Raw genomic sequence first — 23,689 nt, forward strand, 5'->3', positions numbered from 1 at the left:
ATAAACGCCAGTATCGAGTCTCAGCGAGGGACAAGAAAGCGTGGAATCCGTCGCACGTTTACCGGATTCAACCCCCTAGTGTCGTAGTCGACTCGGGGAGGATGCTATCGCGCGGAAGCGAGAAATTAGCGAGATAATAGCGGGAGAATAGCGACAGGGTAACGACGGGGCGAGGCGTGACAGCAAGCTAATTACAGTATTATCGCTTTTAATTGCGATTCGTGCTATTTGCGCAATGGCGTGGCGGTGCAGCGCGCGATTGTCGTCGCGTGCCGAATTATTGGATGTTGACGTCAGTCGACGCGGCACCGCTTTGCTCGTAATTGCCGGCACCAATTATGCAATTAGCGCCGCTCTCTAATGAGCGCAGTGTTACACACGCGGAATCTAAACAGCCGGGATATTTGACAACCGTGCAACGTATCGCGCTTTTACGCGAATCTTCGCTTCGGCTCGAATCGCTGCGAACGATTTCCGCATTACGAGAAATGCGTTTATTTACTCGCGGATTTACGTCTAGTAACAACAACCTTTATGCCTTTACTTTTTCTCAACTTCGTAATCTGCTATCTTTCAAAAAATGATCACAAATCGTAGAATCTTATTCGTGATACGAAAGGGAAGAAAAAAACGGAACTCGCGATCGTTACTGGCTAGTCTATCTCTCTGTTTGCCCAAAAATCTAATTATCTGCAGTATTGAAATGGAATTACGAGCTGTGTGTTCCAATACTCATAAATGATGCGCTATACTTGCAAGGATGTTAAACTGCAGTAACTCGATAACACTGGCCCCGCGCAATTAGAACTGTCGGTAACAAGATATTCCTACGTGTACCCAAATAATTGAATACCAGCATTACTGGATGTCCATAATCCGGGTTACCGAACCATTGGATGTGTACATTACTCACACACCGTTACGGGACTAACATCGCTGTAATTTTCGTAAACTTCGTAATGGACTATCCGGCACTCTCCGGTGCGTCGACATCAGCATCGATATCGATAGATCGGTTGCTAAGCTCTCACAAACAAATTTCTATGCCTATGTTAAGCACGGAAAAATAGGACGAGTTGTATGTTTATACGTACAAAGTTTGTTGTTTGTTTAGAAAAAAAACAAATACGCTCATCAACCACCCAGAAGAAATAACTAGGATAATTCTCCTCTCTTGAAGATCGAGATAAACTAACGAACATTTCGCGTGGTGAAAAAACAACATTATTTCGAAAAACACTGGCAGAAGAAGTTGGATCGTATGTGGGTTAACGTCGTTTCAATTTCTTCGCAAAGATATATAAGCGCTTGTAAAAAGAGAAAGAAGGAAAGAAAAAACAAAAGGAAGAAAATTTGGTCAAATACTTGAAAGTATCATGGTGTAACGCGATTTCCTGTAACGTATCCCCCGCGTTGTACAAATTTTCTCACCCGTCGAACCCGATTACAAGCGAATCATAGAAACCACGTCGACGCGAATCGAATTGCCAGCTACGTACCATCGAACCCCGCTAACTGGCTACGAAAACTCGTAACGTAACGAGCGTGTAACAAATCCGACGCGTGTGCCAATGTGTAAACACACTCCACTCGAAGCCGCAATCCCTTATGCTCTTAGAATAGGGTGCAGTCGGATGATCGCACAATAAAACACTGGCATAATGTTTCGCCCCCGCTGGTTGAACACCGCAAATACACCCCTGGACCGCACGCAGGTTTATTTTCGAGGGAGCAAGTCTGGCGTGTACGTACATCGAAAGGGCTAAGGACCTGCTGCAGCAGCCAGAGAGCTCGAGGGACACCCCGGGGCACCCATCGCGGATTAGCCTCGCTACATTTCGTCCCTTCTGTCGATGCGTATGTTCCGTCATTACGCGTCTAACTCGACCAACCTAGGCTACCAAGGGTTGTTACCGAGTATTCAGAGGGGTTGATTCGATTCTTTCTACCTGCGACTAATCGGCTGATCCATTTAAGGGTGTCACTGGCTCGCGACGTTTGATGTTGGAGCGCGCGGACAGACGAGGGTGAAAAAGGGTGTTTCGGTTGATTTTTGGTTTGCTTGGGGTTATATGGAAAGAAAGTGGACTAGCGCGTTCGTTCTTTCGGGGGTGAATATAGTTTGTTCTTTATCCGAAACAACGAACACCGGATACCGGAAAGTCTTTGGAACTTGTTGCGTTCTTTAATGAAATAAATTTGAAAAATAAAGCGAAACTTCGAATTAGTGAAATAAATTACAAAAAGAAACGATTTTGAACTGATCATTATACGCTAAAGTGACTGGTATACGTAGGTAAATATTCTAAGGACCCGATACAGGCTAAAGCGTTACCGTACGAGGTTTGGACTTTTCAACGACTTCCGGGAAAAGCGAAGACGCTGCATCGAAATGGTTTTACGGGCAGCATCGAAATCACCCCCGAAATTCCATTTGCGATCCCTCGGAAAGGAGGCTGCGTGCATACGTAAAGCGAAACCCGAGCCAGTAATCCGTCGTCGTGGAAGGTCGGGCAGCCGAAACGAAAATTGGCTAAATTTCGTTAAGTTTGGCAGCAATTACTTTTGATACCCGACACGCGGCCGTAATTGCGTTGGGCCAAGCTGAAGCGAGCGCGCGCGACAGAGAGGGGTAATAATTCGCTAATATCAATTTCAAATTTCAATTAGTATCATCTCGACGTCTGCTCCCAGATCCAACCACCCGGCTGCCCCACCACCGCTATTCGTTGCCGTTCTCTCGCTCCTTCTCTCTGTCTCTCCGCCTCGGTTTTCTCCTGGACCCCAGAAGAGCACGGCATGATCTAAAATTCAATTTGTCCCTTGTAGCGGAGCCGCAAAGGGCGAAGGAGCAACAAAGGTAGAGAGAACCTAGTAAAAGAGAGAGAGAGAGAGAGAGAGAGGAACGGCGGGAACGATCGAGAGGGAAGGCTCGCGAGACGGTGGGTTGGTGGCGGCCGGTGGTTGGAAGCAAGCAACGTAGAATCGCGTGTATATAGAGGAGAAGGTGGCGGAAGAGCATAGAGTTAGGGAATACACGGAGTTTAAAGCTTGCTGTTCGCGTGCACGCCGTTATGTAAGCAGAGCTACGGCCCTGTAGGCATGCGCATGCGCGACACGCCGACCCATTATAAATTGATAACCCCGCCGTTTATTAAGTTCCACCGACCGATGGCTGCTTAGGCAAAGAGCCCTCCACGCTCCTCGCCTATACGTGCATTATTTATTTACGGGAGTTTACAATCCCTCTAATGGGGATCGGCGTAATCGGCCGCCTATATGCCTCCAACCTTCTCCCCTCTAGATTCCACTATGGCCCTCTTGGCCCCCGTGCCCGATGCCAACCCCTTGTCGGCTTCTCTCTCTTAATCGCGTTTCAGCCCGCTTTCGAAAATCCCAGTATCGCTCGGGGAAATCGCAAGTAGCCAGGTTACCGAGGTGCTCGTTACGAGGACGTTGCACGTGATAGCATGTATGTAACCATGCGGGAAACGTCAAGGGGCTTCCGGTTGAAACGTACGATCGGTCTCGCGAGGAACATCGTAGTCATCGTAGTCTTACGAAAAGATCGTAGTCGCAGCTTGGTTAAAAAATTTACCAATCGCGAGGAAAGCATCTACCAATAGACGATCTTGGATCGTACTTGATTAATTAAAGCTGGTACTTCGTCGGTATCGATACCGCTTCGAAGTGAAAATGCGATTGATTTTTGCGTTGATGGCCATTTCGTTGCTCGAACTTAACCCAAGGAGAACTTTGACGATATGCTCGTTATCTTCGAACAACTGCTTTGGCAATATCGTCATTATCATTCTATGTGCACTTACGTAATTAGATCCAATTTAATGGTTAATTATTTCGTGCGTGTAAGTGGATAGAGTCCGGTTATACGTTTTCTCTTCAACGTTATGAACGGTAATTATCTTAGCATATAATAAGGGTACATGTAATTGAATAGTTAAAATCTACAATCGTATTAACATTTTAACGAGCAAGCTCAACTTAGTTTGCCATTGTAATTGTTTGCGCAGAAATATCTTATATAAATTAAGCGTAGCTCGTACTTTGATAAATTATAAGCGAATTATTTCAAACTAATTAATGAAAAATTATCTCGACGAGCATCGCGTATTCCTTTCTTGCTAAAACCGAGTTTAAATTGTGTTTACTCTTTGGGATAAACTGCTTTTACGATATACCGCAGCAACAATCGACTACGCGATTGCACGGAAAAGGATCAAAAAATTTGAAAAATAGTAATTAACTTGCAAACGAAGATACTCCGTTTTAACGTTGTACTGAAAACTCTGTCAAAACACGAACTAAACGTCTGTTTATCAGCACTTCGATTCTGTTCTATCATAGAATCCGATTAGCCAACTGTCTTCCAACTAAGCCTCCTACTAAACAATTGTTACCGGCAACCAGCAATTACATAATTCCTCCCCTCCCAGCCCGATAAATCTTCCAGAAATACCAGTGACTGTATTGTCTAACAACCTCTAATTCACTTTCTTGGAAAAATGATGCACGACTTACGTAAGTAACCCCTCTTTCTCTCTAATTGCAGATTGGATCAGTTCACACTCACCAGCCGAACAATAACCACCACCACACTCATCATCAGCAACAGCAGCAGCAGCAACAACAACAACAACAACAGCAGCAGCAGCAACAACAGCAGTCGAGTCAACCGCAGGTGCCAGGGGCAGGTGGAGGTGGAGGGCCGGGGGGTGGGACGGTGGCCAGGCCAGGCGGCATGTTCTGCTACCACTGCCCCCCGGGTCTTCCAACGCCACGGTTACCACCCACCCTCGAGTACCCATTCGCTGCCACTCACCCTTGTAAGTAGATATTTCATTTGTCTCTTGCGTTTTGTCCACGGATTTTCGGATAGCAGTTCAAATTTAAAGCAGTCTTTTTCTTCGATGACTTTAAACGTTTGGTCGCGATGGAAAAATTTCGTTTTCATACCACGCGTTTCATCGAAAATTAACAGGGCAGTAAACGAAAGAAAATTTTTTACAATATCATTTGATTTTGCATTTTTCTAAAAGCGAGGACATTCGATTCCAATGGAAGGAGACGATTATATAATAAAATAAAGAGAATTGTAGTCTAATACGGGATATAAAAATAATAAATTGCATTCCCTAAAATATCGCGAAACATAATAATTAAGTTGGCAAATACTATCGATATACCTCGTGCCTTCCGGCGACTCGATCCCCCAGAGTACTGTTTTCTTCCGATTTACCCCCGTAAGAAAAATTTCATTCCGCCCATAATCTTACATTTCTTCATCTATTTTCCCCCTTGCTATTCTTCCTCGATTTCGCTCTAGCCGTTGCGAGGGTGGATTTTAAAGCGAGCTATGTCATGGAGAAACGTCGATTCAATTTCTCAAATCACCCTCGACGTAACAAGAATTATAAACGACGATGGAACCGTCCATCAAAGGTTTAAGCATTAGTAAGAAATTTGATGTAAATCCTTAATGATTATTTATTATTCGCGATGCGAACGAAGAAATCCTGATAACTCTGTTCTAAGTATTTTTGAATTCTGGGCGTAATTTTGAAAATTCGTTCGAAGAAACGGTATTCCATGAGCACCGATCTAGCGTCTGTCGAACGTATAAAAATATTTGCGCGACGTTAAAAGAGTTAAAGAAAAGGCGATGATCGCGATGTAATTAAAGAAAATCGTGCAGCAAGGTGGATGGACGGCAGAAAGGAAAAGGGAGAGGAAGAGAGAAAAGGGAGATTGATTGTACCGGCACTTGCTCTGGCGGAACACATCGATGAAGTTACATTACCGACTAGACCGAGTTACGCAAAGTGGACGCTACAAACTGGACGGCCGCTAAACTTAATTTGCACTTCGGAGCAACTTCCGGCTAAACCGCGTCCCGACGGCAGTGCCGAGTCGCTCTTCGGAACTTCGACGCCAGTTTGCCTATTCACCGATCGCTTTCCAAGTCGAATCTCGTTTCTGTCGCGTACGTTAACTCCCGTTTGTAGATATATATCATTTTGGTGGAATGTCACGGGGTTGAAACACTGGCTTTTCTTTGGCTCTTTACGCGTTGGAAAAAAGCGATCGAATTTTAACGGCCAGCGCCATTCTCCGCGATTTTACGCGATAAATTTTATACGACGTTTTAAAATCGAATCCCACGCTATCAAATTTGATCGCATTTTCCTTTGTGCGAGCTAAATTTTGTATTCCTATTTTTACAATTTTGCGGATTCGATCGTGTTATTTATGAAAATTATCGTTCCATAGCGCGATAAATTTTATGCTTTCAGCGATACTCTGAACGAAAATAAAATTGCTACGATGCTCATTTTATTTGATATTTTCTTCTAATTTAACAAATTTAATTCGTTAAACAATCAAAAGAGCAACGAGAAAAGTCGATTCTTTATTCTTCTATTTTTCTTTTTTTTTTTTTTTTTTTTCATCTGTCCGAACATGGTTCATCGAGCCACGATGTGTATGCTCACTTTATTGCATATTATAAACCTCAATGAGATACATGTGGTAGGTAGATAATCGAATGGGGACCGTAGGTGAAGAGGGGAGAGAGATACGGTATCCTCAGGGACGTGTATAAGTGCCCTTCCATCTAGGCCCGAAATACAGTTTAAATAAAATATTGATTTCCCTGGCGCAAAGTGAAATTATGTTTTTAATGCGCATTTATCATTCCCTTTATCGCAGGCGCTCCCCGTAGCTCCACTTAAAATTAAGTGAAATTCGTACGCGCGTTTACCGTTGATTAGAACACGACGAAAAACACGAAGAATTTCTTAAAGCGTTGTCGAAACTTTATTCTTCTGCCTGTTGAAAATTGTAGAAATTTTATTTCCAGGTAGGACGAATTTGATCCAAGCCGAAATCTTATAATCGTTTCTTAGAGTTTCTTTATTGAAAAATTTGCGTTACGTGGTTTGTTTAAGTAATTCATTACTCGCGTAATTATAGTTTTTACTCTAAGAACACGACTCGATTTACGATTGAATTTAAAACAAAAATCTCGTCTTCGTTGAGAACGAATACGGAGGACTCTGGGATTAGAGGCCCGTAACATCTCACACTTCGCTTTCTAGCTGAACGATCGAATTGAAAAACATTCCAAACATCCCTTATAGCTTTTTCGTTTGAAAATGTCCGCTAATCCAGCACGTTGCTGCTAAAAATCACTATCGCCTGCGCATCTTGTACAACCTGAAACACGTAATTTCGACAGCACGTGTGTGTCTAAACCTAAACGATGCCTGCTGGATGATAGGAGGGGCGCAGGGGTAGAGTGTCCTCAGGGACGTCCGTGCACCCTTCCAACTCCCCTGGTCGCTGCCCCCCTCATCACCCCCCGTTGGGATAAACAGATTAGGTAACTACGTGATAAGTCGGTAAGTGGGTTCACTCGGCGCAGGGTCCGAACCCACCGACATTCGCTCTAACATCTAACTAGCTCGTTACCGTCATTAGTAACGGTCGGGGTGTCATTAGATTTCGTTCTGTATCTAGTTTTTCCACCAAACCTTCCAACCCATCTACTCCGCTCGTTCTGCAACGAATTTCAGGCAAAGGTAAACGTGATAATCGTTTTTATCATTTTTCTTCGCTTTCCTTCGTTCCGTTCTATTTTATTTTTCCACTAGAATCGAATATGATGTAAAACGAAGGATGCAAACCAAATCTTCGTACAACGGTAATTTCGAACTGATCCCATTCTTTTAATTACAAGAACGACTCTTCGAACGAAACACACGCCAGAAACACAGAACCAGCGAAACGACAAAAACACGATTCCCGACACTTAGAGTTCGGTACCTGTCCCATCGGTACTGAAAGGGTTAATCCAGACACGCATTTCGAGCGGAAGCAAATCAAGGACAGTCCTGAGTGAAGAGGACAAAGTGTTTTAAAGGCGCACGTAGCGTGTCGGCGGGACACGTGCGAGCTTTCCGCGTCTGCTTCCTGGCAAGAAGAAATTAATCCCTCTATTGTTTTTCCCTCGACGGCCAGACAAAACTATGACCCTTCTCGTGGCGACGTGTGTCGCTGGAAAAGGAAACGTGTACAAAAGTCAGCGGGACCTTCCTTGCGCGCACGGTTGTCGGGTACGTTAATAAATTGGATCAAGCCAGGAGTCTCGATGAGTTGTGCGAGTTGTCTGGATCCAGACTTCGTCCCCGCTCACGAGTCTAATCTAAGATCTTGAGTGGATTTCAGTTTCGGCCACCGATAAATTTATTTAGCCAACCGACGGAGCTTCGCTTCTTGCTTTCTTACCTCTCTTCTATTCACAATTTCTCTCGAATCGTCTCAACAACTCGACGCTTGCGTACGAAACGTCTCTTGAATTTCACGTTGGCCCATATCGTTCGTCGAGCGTTGTCCCATCGTCGATTATTAACTGCGTTAAAACCAAGATGTTTGCGCGTAAATAATACACCACGGAATTGACGCTATCGTTTAATAAACGAGTCGCGACGATTAAGGGGAACGTATTTGATGGAAGCAGGAAGGGGTTGGGGGTTGGACAATTTCCCGCGACGAGAAGGCTGTTATTAAACGCGAGGACAGGACATCGATCGCGGGAAATTCAATTGCAAAGTCATACATACTGCACGCGAAAATCCTCGTGAACGAACACATTAATTTTGCAGGGGCGGTAGACTATTGCCAATGACACGGTACGAGTTTGCTCAACGGTATAATTGTTCCATGGTAGTTATGAAAGTTGGTTTCCGGTATGGATGACTTGTTGCAAACAGAACAGACGTGCCGACGCAATCGAATTCCTGAATTCTCGCGTTCCCTATGAGCCGGACCCGCTTTTAAATTTAACCATGCGAAAAACGTTCACGAAAGTGAACGTCACCGAGCGCCTCGAGGAAATCCAATTAGGAATGTTCGGCGTCAATTAGCGTGAAATCTATATGAAATTTTAGAACGAAGTGTACGCATACCTATGTGTTAAAGCTTGCTTGAAGCGCGGAATTATCGAATCGTCGTAGCGGTGAAAGCACATGTCAGATCGTTGTTAGGAAACTTTACTAAAAATCTTGCTGTCTATTTTTTTCTTTACTTATCCGGTACACTATGCTTTGTACTCTGGTAGTATGTATTTAGAACGTATCACCACGAGGGAAAAAAAATTTATCACTCGGCATGAGATACGATTCCGGCGATAAGTAGAAAATGACGTATTAACGTGTCCTCGAAACGGAAGAAAGAACAGAAGAAAACAGCAGATAACAAATCAGCGAAGAAAAACGACATACTGCTATCCTGCAAAAACATCCCAAGCCATTCCAAAGGATCCCTGATGGATCCGATAAAACGATCCACCATATCTGAACCGTAAAAGCAAAACCATAATCACGGTGAAAATCGAAAATTGAACGCGATCTTGCAGATGGATGCACATGCGTGCATCGTTAGGGCGAACAACAGTCGATACTCGCGAGGGTAGGTTGGTCGTGTTCGGCAGCCGAGCGAGCCGCATGAATTTTTATGAGCTTAGGAAATTAATTTGTGTTTTTCGCTAAGCTCCGGCTTAGCGCCGCGGTAATTAATTGCGCTGATTGCCCTGCATCATTGATAAGCGGTTCTCTGGCTTTCGTAACGTTTACCCCCATTGGGCCATCTCTCTTTCTCCCTGTAGCTTCGCTGTGCCCATTTCTCTGTTCCATTTGTCAGGTCGTACGCGCAGCGTTGAACGCCATCGTTTCCCTTCATCCCCCTTCGTCCTTTTGTCTGCGCGTGCTTTGGCCAGCCCCCGTTTTTCCGATTTGCAACGAACGAACTATGTGTTCCTCGTAATTGGCCCGCGAACGAGCCATCGCGCGTTAAATCATGCACCAGGCGATAGGGTGCTTTTGAATTTTTGTCAAACCTGCGGTATACGCCAGATCGGATGGAACGTTGGATCGAGGATGAGGGCTTTTTTTATGCAGGGTTTGTTAAAATGTTTTACGACTGTTTTATGTAACTCTGGTAGAACTCCCCTACATATATATACACGTTATATATATATATTTGTAAAAGGAAGGTTAAGGAGAAGAAAGTCTAATAACGATATTTCGATCGTATATTACAGACACTAGTTACTCCGCGTATCATCCAGCCTTGCACGGAGTCGGCGAGGATTCTTTCGTGAGACGAAAGCAAAGGAGGAACAGAACCACGTTCACTCTTCAACAACTAGAGGAACTGGAGTCAGCGTTTGCGCAGACACATTATCCGGATGTCTTCACGAGAGAGGATCTGGCGATGAAGATTAACCTCACCGAGGCCAGGGTTCAGGTTAGTACGATGAAACGAACGAATACGAAGCGAAAGTTGTGACTCTTGTGACAAACAGATTTGGACAAGTTTAGTGGATGCGTTAAAGAAGAAACAGATACGGTGTGTAAGTAGTGTAGCGAACGAATAATTTTCAGTTAGAAGAATAGAAGAAATAGGATGAAAAGGAGAATCTGAAAAATTTAATATTCAAATTGGAAAATTTTGGAAACTAACCCCGTATACCGAATAAATTGAAATGTTCGTATCTCGTTTTGTTAAAAGCATTTGGTATATATTTCGGGCACGCGAGTCTCTAATGATTTTGAGTGGCAGGTTTTTTTCGCTTTTAGTCCAAGAAATCAATTTCAAACGGTGTCAAATGGATAAATGGAACAGCGACGAGCGAAATAAAATAAGGCGAAAATGTCGCTTGACGAGCGGATTTGTAATCGATTGACCTTTACTTTATCAAAATATACAATCATATGCTAATGCGAATGCACTTTAATAAATGCGTTCAATTTTCACCCGTTTCATACGACAAATTTAATGTTGCTATAATAATTTTGAATATATTTACCGATTTCTGAGAAAAGAGAAAGTGCATAAAGCACAATCCGATAAAGTAAATACTCAAGCAATTTAATACCAGCAAATAATATGAAACGATGCTACGTCAAATTTGGAATCACGAACAAGGATTATATCTTGCAAAAGCATAGAACGATGCGAGAAACCAGAAATCTACCACAAATCTGTTCACGGTAAACCACGATATATTTCACGCATTCCCTGTCGGAGATTCTAAAGCAGACGGTCAAGCGAGACACAATGTGATCGATTGTTTCGACGCGCGACGGTGGATCACACAGCGTAAGAGAAAGGGCGCAAGATGTAGGGTAGTTTTAGGGTACACCCATCTCCCATGGGAGGTGCTGACACCCTCGACCTGACGTAATCTTCTGACAGAGTAAGCCGGTAATCTCCGGGATTACTTTGTACTCTTGGCTACGTCCTCCTGCCCATATTTACTCGCACCGGCGTAATTCGCGTTACACAGAATCCCGGCAGTAATAGCGATTCCCTGCTGAAATCCTGTTGGAACATCTGCAGGATATCCGATCGGTGATGTCAGATTTTTAATTCGTCCCCCTTTTTACGTATTAACATCCTCGTAATTCTGTCAAGAATCTTTCGCTTCGTAGCCACTCAAAAGTTTATGATGTTTCAATTCATAAAACGAATCGCGCAATCAATATCGTTCAATATATTATCCAATTTGATGTTAAAATCTTCTATCTCCTATTCGATCGCATTAGGAAATTCGTTCGATTTAATTTTTACTAGGCCGATAAGACTTTGTACGAGATACATGGTTAATCGATGCCATTATACTCTTGGAATAGTGGTTTTTAATATAAACAGGATTTGGGGGCAAAACATCGAGCGATAAAGATTAAACGATGTAACGAGAAGCAAAGATGATGGGATTTTAACGTCGAACGTAATCTGACGAAGAATTAATAAATAAGAGCAGCAGAATCGCAATTCATCGGATTGATACCGTACGAAGAAGAAATAATCCCAAGAGACTGCGCATTTTCATATCTCGTCCCGATATTGCGCTCTGAATAGTAATTAACAAGGTTTACGAACGAATCTATATCAAAATGATACAACCAGAAAGGTCCAGATTTTCAGCTTGCGTTAAAAACGTTTGAACGACAAACATTTTTGATTCGTTGAAATGGAAAGGTTCCTCTAGAATGATACCCTTGGACCCGACATATCGAATCACTTCCGACTTCAAAGATCAACGATAACCACAAATGCAAATCTACAACGATTCTACGTCGTTCAGAGAGAACGAGTGACTAATAAGAAAGCTAGGAAAAGAGGAAAGAATGGAGAGACAGAGAGAGAGAGAGAGAGAGAGAGATAGCAAAGAGTCTAGTAAAAGAATCCTTCAGCGTGGTGTGTCCAGCAGAGGGGCACGGTATTATCCCGCTGCATTGTTCGGATTATAAGACGAGAAGGCCATGGTAGGCAGTGGTGTACACAATGGCAGGAAGGTAGGGACAGGACGGCTATGACGCAATTACGGTGCAGACTCATTGTTTCATTAGGGAAGACAAAGGGAATCTGAAATAATGGACAAATAGGCGCGTTTATGCAACGCCGGTCCTCTTCTCCTACTCCAATTAGAACCCCGTGCGGGGTAGAACGAGCGCGGGGGTGGCTGAACCATCGTCAGTGGATCGTCCGAGGTAGTTACCAACCTCTGACGTTTGTTCGTCGCCCCGTGTATCGTGCGCAACAATTATGCTACACGCACACCGCCGCTCCAGGGAAAGAAAACCGAGCATGCGCTACGAACGAGAGGCCACCACTGTCAACGTTACATAGTCGCGTGCTCTTTGGCCCGGTTGAATTTCAAAGCGTGCAACGCGAATTACGGCGCTACGAGACGCGAGCCGACACACCTAACTATGCGCGACTGTGTACGCCGCTCGTCCACGATGAATTTTACACTCGTAGAAAATGGGAAGAACGATGATCGTCTTATAGCTATATAACTGGATCTGTATACAATGCAAGTTAGATAATCGAGTCGTCCGGTTAAATCGAACGCTTCCTTGGAGAACAATGGGACGATACCGTAGAAAAATTCAGATATAGAAAATTCCAATGGAACGTCAAAAAATATCCGGAAAAATTTATTTGTCATTATTATTTCATAAAGGTGATAACGCAACGAGATTACGCATTTCAACAGTTTTAAAACACCGTTATCCTGTTTGAGAAAAGGGAAGGGGCCAAATGTAAAGAATAATTAAAAGCAGATTTGCAAAGCAAGTGGCAAAAAGATTAAGCGCATTTGACTTTGGTCAGAGCGGAACAATGCTACTGCTGACGTGTTTGGATTAAAAGCAATAAAAAAAGGGGGAGGGGGTGCGATTAAAAAATAAAGAAGAACAAAGGGATAACGGGAGAAGGAACGTATGAAATACACGGGGGTGAAGAACAGCGATGCCTTTTACCATTGGATTACATACCGTGCTAATGCGCTTATAAATTTGCAAGCAAAAATGTACCTTTCGTTTTTTTAATGAAAACATAATAGAGAAGTAAGAGGCTTTGGCACGTAAATTTCGCATACATTCACCAAGATCCTGTGTAATTGATTTGCCAAACAGACGATTATTTCGTTCAATTTTTCCAAATTAAATGACGATTTAAACGTAATCTTTTTATATACATTAGGAAGAACAGTAACCAGTTCGCTTTAGCTTTGTAAGATATCATGGAAACGATCAACCACCGTTAAAGCACGTTTCGTCGATCCATCGATCTATCACGCTTTTCTGTAAGAAGCGTTGAAAGATTAAATGCGTTTATTTCATGGAGGGAAACGAGTCGACGCCATTACCGACGTCTTTCGGATTAAATCCGTATTGAAAAAAAGAGGACATGCGCGAAGCGAGAGAAGAGGGAAAGAAAACGGGAACGATCCGGTAGAAAGACAAAGAAGGAGAGATTGGCAGTCCCGACGGAACCGCGGCTTTGTTCCCAGCTATTACTCGCCCCCGCAACCCTGAGGATATTATTATATCTTTCCCCGTCAGCCGGTATCCACCGTCCTCGTTTCCCGTGTACGAATTCGAAGGCAACGCGAAGCTGGCTCATCGTATTTATTTTATTAAACCATTTTCCAAGCTTCCTCTCGCCGTGAAACTTTCGCTTCAGGACAAAAGATAATCATTCCCCGGTACTCGACCGATCTCTAATAACGCGTTTTGTCTTCTAGAAGCAAGACGGAAAAAGAATTACGTTTGCGCCAATATAATTGACTTCCCGCAACTTTATTTTATTATCGATTCCAATCCGTTAATGAGTTCTCGTTACTTTTGCGTCGTGATTCTTCGAAACTTTCTCCGATCCGCTTAACTCTCGTGGAAGATTTTCGTGCGAAATAACGGATGGGTTTTTTCAGTAATTTGCGATGATATTTCATCGATCCTGGATTGTCTAAGAATGCGAACCGACTCATCAAACGATATAGATCAATATACGACCGTTCCCCGATCCTAAAAATTTTCCAAAAGTGACGTTTCGATCATCGTAACTGTAACGTCTGTTTCGCAATGTGTAAAGCCTATTAACAGTGTGCTCGGTACGTTAAACTTGCACGTTGTCGCAACCGTAAGAGCTTCAGAAAGTTCAAAGTAGGAACTCGTTCTGGAAGAAGTTGGTGTTAGGGTGCAATCGGAAAGCAACGACATACGGAGTGAACGAGAGCACGAGGCGGCGGAGGACCGCCGGGTATAATAAAGTCTATTTCAGTTGGTATTATGTCAAGTTAGGCTCGTTAGCGGAACTCGAGCTTTTTAAAAAACACTCGGCCGCTGTGGTTGCTGTCGGCTCGTTGAACATGCACGCGGGCAAGAGGCCCAACACCCCCTCTGGTCCAGCCGCGAATGCCATCCCCCTACATGCAATTATCCTTCCATATCCGCACACCAGGTGTAGCCCTATAAAGCAGCTTAAGTGCCGCCTTCAGCGCCGTTCCTCGTCGTACTCTCGTTTGCTTTTTATCTTTCTTTATTTATTTTTCTTTTACACTGTATCGTACACCTTTTATTCTATTTACACCTTCGTAGTAATCAATTGCCAAGGAGTAGATTAGCCAAAGTGTCCTCTCCGTTTTTTTCTTTCTTTTTTTTTTTTTTTTTTTTTGGATCGATCGTTCAATCTCGATATTTATGGGTTAAAGTCATTACGAAAAGTTCCTGGATTCTCGACGGAGAATCTGCGATAGTATCCGTTAAAACACCTTCGCTCGTTTGTCTAGTCATCGTCTAATCAAGAAATATTGGAAATTATTCCAGGTATGGTTTCAAAATCGTAGAGCAAAGTGGAGGAAAAGCGAACGTTTGAAGGAGGAACAGAGAAAAAGAGAAGGTAACGGGGGAGGTGGTGCATTGGAAACGACAGGCCTGGCACCGCCAACGTCTTCGTCGGCAGGTCCAAGTCCCACAGGACACGACCCTGAAGGTACGATCGTGAATAAAACCACGGAAACGTATTCAAACGTATTACTATTAATATCGATGTAATAAATTTCACGTTGAAATACCATTCGTTCTATCATTTATTATTACTATTTAGTTCCACTGTTCTATTCGAATCTACATAATTCAATCGTAATCTTCTTTCGGAGGGAGATAATTTTAGTAATTGCAGAAGTGAAAAATTCGAGATCCGTCGTTTCGACGAGTTTCTTCTAGCGTTTAAGAAGCAAAACTAGCATCGTTCAGAATTGGTATTTTCTGCGTTAAAAGGAACAACAAGCAGCAGCGCCCCTGACGCGGAGGACGCCGGCCCAGATGGAGCTGGCGGATCGAGGAGCCCCAGCACGACTTCCGCGTCGGTCAGTCCGCGGCCTCAGCAGAGTCAGCCGTCCTTGGGTGGCGTCTCGACGCCACCGCCAACCCCCATAAGGGCGCCGCCGCCACCACCTAGCACCATGGGGGGTCTCGGCCCACCCGGCGAGAGGTAAGCTTTTAGCTTCGTTTGTATTTACGTCTTTAGGAAATATCTTCTTTCTTCATCCGCCCCCGCACACCCCCGCCCCGTATTCCCCTCGTCTGAAACTCACTCGTGGTTCCACGCTGCAAGCACCGCTGAACACGTCGACCGGATGTTTGATACGCGCCATTAAACCACTCCTCGTCGCTTCCTACCCGACCCCCTTCCAGCCCCCCAACCCTCGTGCTGCGCCACGTTTTCGTCCCAGTATGCTCGCTGCCATTCGTATAATCGCGATAATTGTCGCCTCGTTAAATCGCTACGGGACCCCGAGACGAGCGCGCAAACGCGTACAACCGAGCGAGTTGCATACGCGCGATTTAAGAGCTGACCGTTCCCTGCAGCGCTGTTTTACGATTCTTCGGCATGGTAGGTGACTTGGTTGAGGTTAAAACATAGTAGACGAAGATCGCACAGGGTTGTCGACTGGAAATTAGGTTGAGATTTATAGAGAATATGAAAGATCGGCAGCGACGAGCGCCAGTAAAGGAATTGGGTTTAATACCGTCACGTTCTTTAGATGCGCTGTTTGAGAAAAATAAGAGCAATTGAAAATAAGGAAAATTTTAAAGAAAGTAGATAATGGGGAGAAATGGGTCGTTCCGTCGAGAATAGGGGGATTCGAAAGAAATTCCCATAGAAGAATGAAATTTAAACCTACTTCTTATCCGACACATATTCAACGAAAAAAATTCACATACACCAAGCTGGAATATGAAAATGGATTTTCAACTGTGTTCCACCATTCTACTGACAAAAGAGATGTTATATTTATGAATTATGTAACAACGAAGCAAACGAAAAACCCCACGGGTTTAAAATATTCTTCTACACCGTTCTAAAAATAACAATGTCATAAACATAGGCATTTCGTGATACGTTGCGTGTTTCATAGCGTGCATTAACGTAAATATTTCTTTGTATTATCATCGTTGAATTAATGATTCTTTGATCGAATCAATATTGCAACGATACTATTTCGAGAAAATCATGTTATCGGAAAGCAGAGGATAAGCCATTATAGCAATGGCATTAATGTCAGTATCAATAATAGCGTTTGTGATTAATATTACTAATATATTAAATGTTTGCCGTTAATATCAATATTCATATATCCATCTCATTCATTTTCGACGAAGCTTTTCCTGCAATAAAATTTCCGAATTAAGAATACTTTTGATACAATGGTATACTACATTAAGAAATCCAAGCGATAATGTTACGAATGCGAGAAATCCATTTTCACGTTCTTCGACAAAGAATTACTACTTCCTACGCAAGACAGATATGCAAAAATCAGCATTTACACGGTCGTTCTAAAACGGGAAAGCCAAGAAAATAAATCCAAGAAACCATAACCAATTCCTGCGGATCTTGTATGCACACAGCCACGTATATACGTGTATATAGGGCTGAAAGCTCGAGCGAAAGAAACACGATTCGCCGATTTCTTCCCGACGACGGTAAGTATTCGACGGTGGCTCTTTATAATCCCAGACAAAGCTCCCCTCTCGCATCGACGGGAATGGTAAGAACAATACCCGAAACGTAGACACACGGAATACACTGGTAGCGGGATGACTCGAGTCAAGATGGTGGAACAGACCGCGGATGGAAACAGCAAGGGGATTCAGAGGGGCGGGGGGGTTGAAACGGTAGGAAGATACTCCTTCGCCGTCTCCGCAGTTGTAATTTATTTAAAACCGCTCGCCGTAAATATATCCTCATCATTTATTCAGCGGCTCGGCAGCTTCTCGACTGCAGGGGTGTACGCTTTACTGCGTTCTTCCTTACCTACCAACCTGCCCAAGAACACCGAGAGACTGTTCCATGTGCAGTCGATTCTCGCGGAATAGGGGCGGATCCGGCACGGAAGGGTGACTCGTTCGAAAGAGGCTATCTCTCTCTCTCTCTCTCTCGTCCTTCTTTTAGCCCGCGTCTCTCTTGTTTTACAATAACGCTTTTAGGAACGTGGGATTTAAATTACTTGCTGAGAACAAAATCTTGAGTGAAATTGATTCCCACTCCGGCACCTGTATCGATCCTGGTCTATTCGATGCATTCTGATATCCGCCTTGATATTTGGTGGAAACGTATTGTAAAGAAAGATTCCGAATGTTAACGTCGAAGATGACAGTTGTAACGAGTTTGATGATCGTCGAACTATCGATCTAGTTGATTCGCTGCTCGAATTGTTCGTCTCTTGGACGGTAGTATCTTTATTTGTAACCAGTTAATACCCAGAGTTCAAACCGCGACAAACAGCGATCAGTTATCGTCTGTTTTTCCCGTAAGAGGATCTCGCGCTTAGAATACGCACGCGGAGAAGCTGCGCGAGTATGCACAGACCATGTAGATATCCCAATTAGACGCGTAGAGACCAAGAAACAAAGTGCGTGTACGCAAGGAAGGCAAGCGAGCGAGCGTAAGTAACGTAAGTGCACGCTAGGCTACGCAGCTAATTGCCGCCAATTATCGCGCTTACCGCGGTTCAAGCTTTCCTCTCTGCGCCTCTACGGTCGCTTTCGCCTCCTTCGCCACCCTCCGTTGCTACCCCGTTGCGGTTTCCTACTCCTATCATCTTCCACCAACCAAAATCCACTACTAGCCCTAGCGCGCACACTTTCAGTTTCGCTTCAATTTTTGAACGATGATCCGTGTATCATCGTTCATCCTTTATTCTGTCCTTTGCCTGTCTACTTTCCAAGTGGAATAGACAGGTACGACGGCTGACGCTTACAGAAAATTCTACCTTAACGTTTTCACAGACGCAATTCAAATTTTTGCGAAAAAGCAGAAATTTCGATATTTGTGCTACGAGTGCTATGGATCATACCGATATTTTATCTACCTATTTTATATTTTATCTAGTTAACTTTTAATAAAATTTCATCTTTTAACTCGTAAAGGTAATAGAAATAAATTAAATTCAATGTAATTTAATGCTTTTTAGCATATATCTAAATTTTTATATTATTTGCCATTATTTATTATTCATTAGCCTCAAATGCTTTTTTCTCCGTTATTTATCTTCGCAAAATTATTTATCCTCCTTCCACAACCCTCTACCTCGACTTTAACTCTCCTTAACTTTCCCTTTTTTTCTACAGGCTCTGCCGTCTATTTGTACACGTTTACCCATCATCGTATCTCTCTGTTTACCATTTTCGCTTCGTCTCCGTTCGCCTAATTAAACATCTCTCTCGTTCCGCCTTGAAGACTCATCGTATCCGTGTTTCCGTCACTCTTGCGTTCCGTCTCGAGCTTCACCTCAGGCACGTTACATTAATTAAACAATATTTGCGATTAATATTTGAGATAATCATCAGCGCCTCGAAGCAGCCTCCGCCGGCTGTTGGAGGATGCGGAATATCGCGCGTGCTAATCGGGTTAGCGCTTTCGTGAGCCCTTCTGCTTTCCTCTTCCACCCTTGCTTCTCTCACCCCTCCCACTAACTTCCACAACTTTGAAGTCGTATCTCGTTTTTCTAATCATTCTCTGTTGCAATCTCCACTCGCTCGACAAAATTTTATACATCAAAAAATTCCATTTTTCGATAACGATATTCCCGATAAAAATTTTGCTTCGATCGCTCGCTCCAAATTCCTCTTCCACGCTACGAACACGCTATACCACCTATACCAAGAACACTCGTTCGGCAAAGTTTTCTTATTCCCCTGATAGACCGATAACGATTAACGAACATTGTCCTCTAATTAAAATTCTAGCGGCCCAGGGTTGGCGGCGGGTTTCAGGCCAGTCGAACCACCCACGTCTCTGTTCTTCTCTCCGCACTTGGCAGCGCAATTTTCCCCGCCGCTCTTCGGTAACAAGGTGGTCAGTAGCGCGCCAACATCGCTAACCTCGACGACTCCGTCGCTCTGGACCTCGAGCGATCATCGACCTGGAAGCTTGCAGGACATGTTGTCCTGGTCTCCGGCCGGATGGCCAGGTTCTCTGTGTGGCTGCTGCAAGCCTGGAACCGGGGATCTCCACAGGAACAGCAGCCTGGCCGAACTAAGAAGAAAAGCTCAGGAGCACTCGACCGCTTCCGCGCTTCTCGGTGGGCTGGCCGGTTTCCCTGGAGGTTTGCCGTTGCCGTTGCCCCTGCCGTTGCTGCCGCCGTTGTTGGGGCTGTCCAGGAGGCCTGAACACCATCATCATCATCTACCGAGCATGGTGCACCAGATACAGCCGACCACGAAAGAGGATCCCTAGGATCGCGTGCAGCGCTCGCCTGACGGGCTCGTCGCCCCTTGACACTGGGCATGGCATGTATTTGTTTCAAGACGTTGGTTCATGTTTCTCCTATTCTCTTACGGTTTCGCTTCGGTTTCGTTTAAGAATGACGATATTAGGGGAACGGTTGACGAATTTCTCAAGAAAAGGCCTCGAGGTTTGAAAACTGATGATTTCTTGCCTGGGATTGCAGATCTATTTGTTTAATGGGAAATTTATTCGTTTCGATCTAAACGTCGTTCCTTTAGAAAGTTACTTGGTGTTCGATCGAAAGATGAAAACAAGCTGATAATCAAACCACTTTAAGGAACTGAATGATCTGTTTGAAGCGAAATTTGCCGAAACTAGATTAAACGAAAGTACAATGAAAGCCGAAGCTTTCGAAACTTCTTTTACCTCGTTTCTCGTTTAGTTATAGAAAAGATTAAAAGATATAATTGTAATGTAACTAATTAAAATTTACGTCCACGATAACGAAAAATCAAACTAGGATACACGCGGTTAGATGACACAATCATTAGACGATTTATATATTCTTTCAAACATAATTTCTCTTGTCTAGCGTGAACGCAGTTTTGCCTTAACGAAAGAAGCATGATTAACGAAAGTCTAAGATCGCGTGACAAATTTTACTTTTATCGAAATCGAAAAACGCTCGTGAGAACTTTTACGGCCATCTGTAGATAATTTACAAATTACAGTGGACTGTCGCCAATAAATACACTATGAACGATAAATTGATCACCAACGCTGTACGACTAAGTACTCGTTTTTCTGGTTCAAATACGAGAACGGATCGTCGATCGCGAAGGACCAACACGTGCCTGATGCGCTCTATACTTGATTGTCCGATAGGCAAAATCAAATGTTTCGATCTGCGCAGGAACGTTCGAATATCCGTTATCGATCATTTTTGAACTAATTTGATTTGTAAACGAAATGGATATCCGTATTACTGTGATGACAAAGAAATTCTGTAGTTGCAAAGTAAGTAGAAAACATAGATATTTATAGAGGTAACATTTCGGTGGAATTTGAAATCGACGAATTAGAATTCACGATTTCATGAAATGAGATATCATTGCTTATAAAACTCAATTGAGAAGTTAATTATCGGTCAACCTGACGATTTTATTTTACGTATAATATTTTTCGAAGAATTTTCTACCATCTTTTCCGTTCCTAATATATATTTTAAAAAGTGTGCTTCTCTCGACTGTAAAAGGAGGAAACACGAATTAATTTGTATTCCGTGATAGGATAATTTCTATTATCACCCTTAAATCGAATCTATGACAATTTTCTTGAATTATATGATTACTCTATCGCATTATTCAAATAATACGGATATCCGTATTATCCGAGTAACACGGATATCCGCTTTACTCGCGCGGCACAAGCACGCGCCTCGGATAATGTTTCTATCACTTAACAAGAAACGAAAAGAGAAAAAAAGAAAGCCGAGAAGAAACTAGCTCCGCCTCGTTCCTCGATATATTCGAAGATAATCGAATGCACGGATACGAGGATGTCCGTCACCTTAAATAACAAAGTGTCCGGAACACTTTGAATCTGTTCGTTGGAGAGAATTAATTTTTCAGGTAAAGCAAACTGTGAAAGTTTCAGCCGTTTTCCCAATCCTTTTATTATCCAAGAAGAAAGATGAAATCTTTAATCTTTGCTCTAATTACGGAATTCTTTGCATTATAAAAAGGGATAACGATATTGGATCAAGTAATAGATTGAATAACGAAGTATTTTAAAAGTGAAAAACAATTTCAATCTGTTTTTGTTTTTTAATAAAATAAAATGGATAAAAATTATAAGTTGATCGTTTTCGTCACTTTGGTAATTCGAGTGTTAAAAGGATGGTCGAAAATCTCCGGTTATTCCTGATCGGATTAAGGGTGACGAGCATCCTCTAAAATCGCGTAATGATTTTAAAAGATGGACACGTTAACCACGAGTCGACGGCTATTCGTACATGCCTTAAAGTAATTTCCATCGACGTAATGATATAATTTTAGGAAAGTCAAGGGAGTGAAATCGCTGTACGAGCGTTATCCATCGTAGAGATACGAGCCAATGGTGTGTATATATGCACGGGAAATAACGATATAAGAGACGACAGTCCCCTAAACAGTCACGTGCTATGTTCATTTTAATCGTCTCTACGATTCGTGCTCGTGATTAGTTAAGAATCGTTTCGATTGCGTTACAGTACGATCAACGTTCGTTCTTTTGGATTACGAAGGCGTGGTATAACGACATAACGACGAAAGACACGTAGATACTAGTAGAGACCTGTATATTAAATCCCGGTGAATTGTCAGTGCTAATCAAGGATAATCTAATAAACAATATGTTACAAACTAGCAACTATCATGTAGCTTGAACTGAATTATAGTGAATTATTCGAATAAACATGTTCTCTCGTGATAAAACGTGTGTTTAATAAAGACAAAATAAACGAATAAATAAATTGTCCTGTCCCGTGGCAATCTGTTTTCCAGAATCTTCTAAATTTCTCCCAACTTTACTTTAACAGAGATTATTCCGTTCGTATTACTTATACCTTTCGCCGTTCCTATTTCCTTTTATTTTGTTTCTCATAGGAATATACCAAAATTCGCTGTATTAAGAATAAGAAAAATATGAAAATTTATCGATATTAGTCTTTCGAAAGAAACGGTTATTGCGTTTCGATGGAAAATTCCATTTATAAATGACGATCAATGAAGATTCTTAGAAGCTTTATAATCCGTTCGATCGAACGAACTAAAATTTTCACGATCTAGTCGACGTGGTACGCTGCGAAGGATCAGGTGTTCACTTAAGGGATCCCAGAATCAACTCGGTACTGAGTGATCAAAGGCTATAGTGAACCTATCAGAGAGATTTACTGGAGTACTAACATCTAATAGCAATTGAGCGTTGAATTACACGCGGTGTACAAAGGAAGGGATTGATCGACAACATGCATCTGCCGATGTATTCGTAATCAGTTTGAAACAGGGTAAGTTAGACGTTCGACTTGATCCTCACCATACAGACGAGTTTCTTACTCCAATAAAATTACCTACGATATGGACTTTCGCTCTCGACAATGAAATATATTTACAAAGAGACGATGTTTCGAGTACTTCGAAAAGAAATCGAATAAAATTGAAGATTTCACAGTTACGTATTTGATTAGAGTGGCGGCGTAAAAAGAATTTGGAAACGTCGTATTTAGAAAATATGCATCCTCGTTCTCGATAAAAATTCTCCTCTCCGTAGGCAACGAGATAACGAAATAAACGTACCGATGATCGATCGTGATCGAATTAATCGATCCACTCGGGAACCGCTAAACACCGAAACCGTAGAAAAATGAAGGCAACACGAATAATTCCATTAGCGGGGTAAACCGATCCCTGGAAGAGGAACCCTGCCGCAAACAACGGCATTCCGATGCGCTATATCGGGTCTTAGATCGAACAATTTGCCAGCTCGAAACCACGTTGTACCGCCGATTCTCTGAACGGGGGTTTTTTAAACAAAGCACGCCTCTAAA

The 23,689-nt window shown here is 42.9% G+C and overlaps 2 protein-coding genes across 2 annotated transcripts in view; one reads left to right on the top strand and one right to left on the bottom strand.

The window, feature by feature from the left end:
* Drgx (Dorsal root ganglia homeobox) overlaps window positions 1-22,577 on the top strand; it is a 39,526-nt gene extending 16,949 nt beyond the window's left edge. Inside the window, exons 2-6 of the mRNA XM_072011632.1 lie at window positions 4,571-4,844; window positions 10,118-10,323; window positions 15,195-15,360; window positions 15,648-15,861; window positions 19,623-22,577. Of these exons, the coding sequence (XP_071867733.1) occupies window positions 4,760-4,844; window positions 10,118-10,323; window positions 15,195-15,360; window positions 15,648-15,861; window positions 19,623-20,112 (1,161 nt within the window). The 5' untranslated portion in view covers window positions 4,571-4,759 and the 3' untranslated portion in view covers window positions 20,113-22,577. The remainder of the gene's footprint in view (window positions 1-4,570; window positions 4,845-10,117; window positions 10,324-15,194; window positions 15,361-15,647; window positions 15,862-19,622) is intronic.
* Window positions 1-23,689, bottom strand: part of For (cGMP-dependent protein kinase for) — a 114,053-nt gene that overhangs the window by 81,864 nt on the left and 8,500 nt on the right. The gene's annotated exons all lie outside the window — the stretch shown is intronic.

This window comes from Bombus fervidus, chromosome 10, assembly GCF_041682495.2.
Source record: "Bombus fervidus isolate BK054 chromosome 10, iyBomFerv1, whole genome shotgun sequence".
Taxonomy (NCBI): domain Eukaryota; kingdom Metazoa; phylum Arthropoda; class Insecta; order Hymenoptera; family Apidae; genus Bombus; species Bombus fervidus.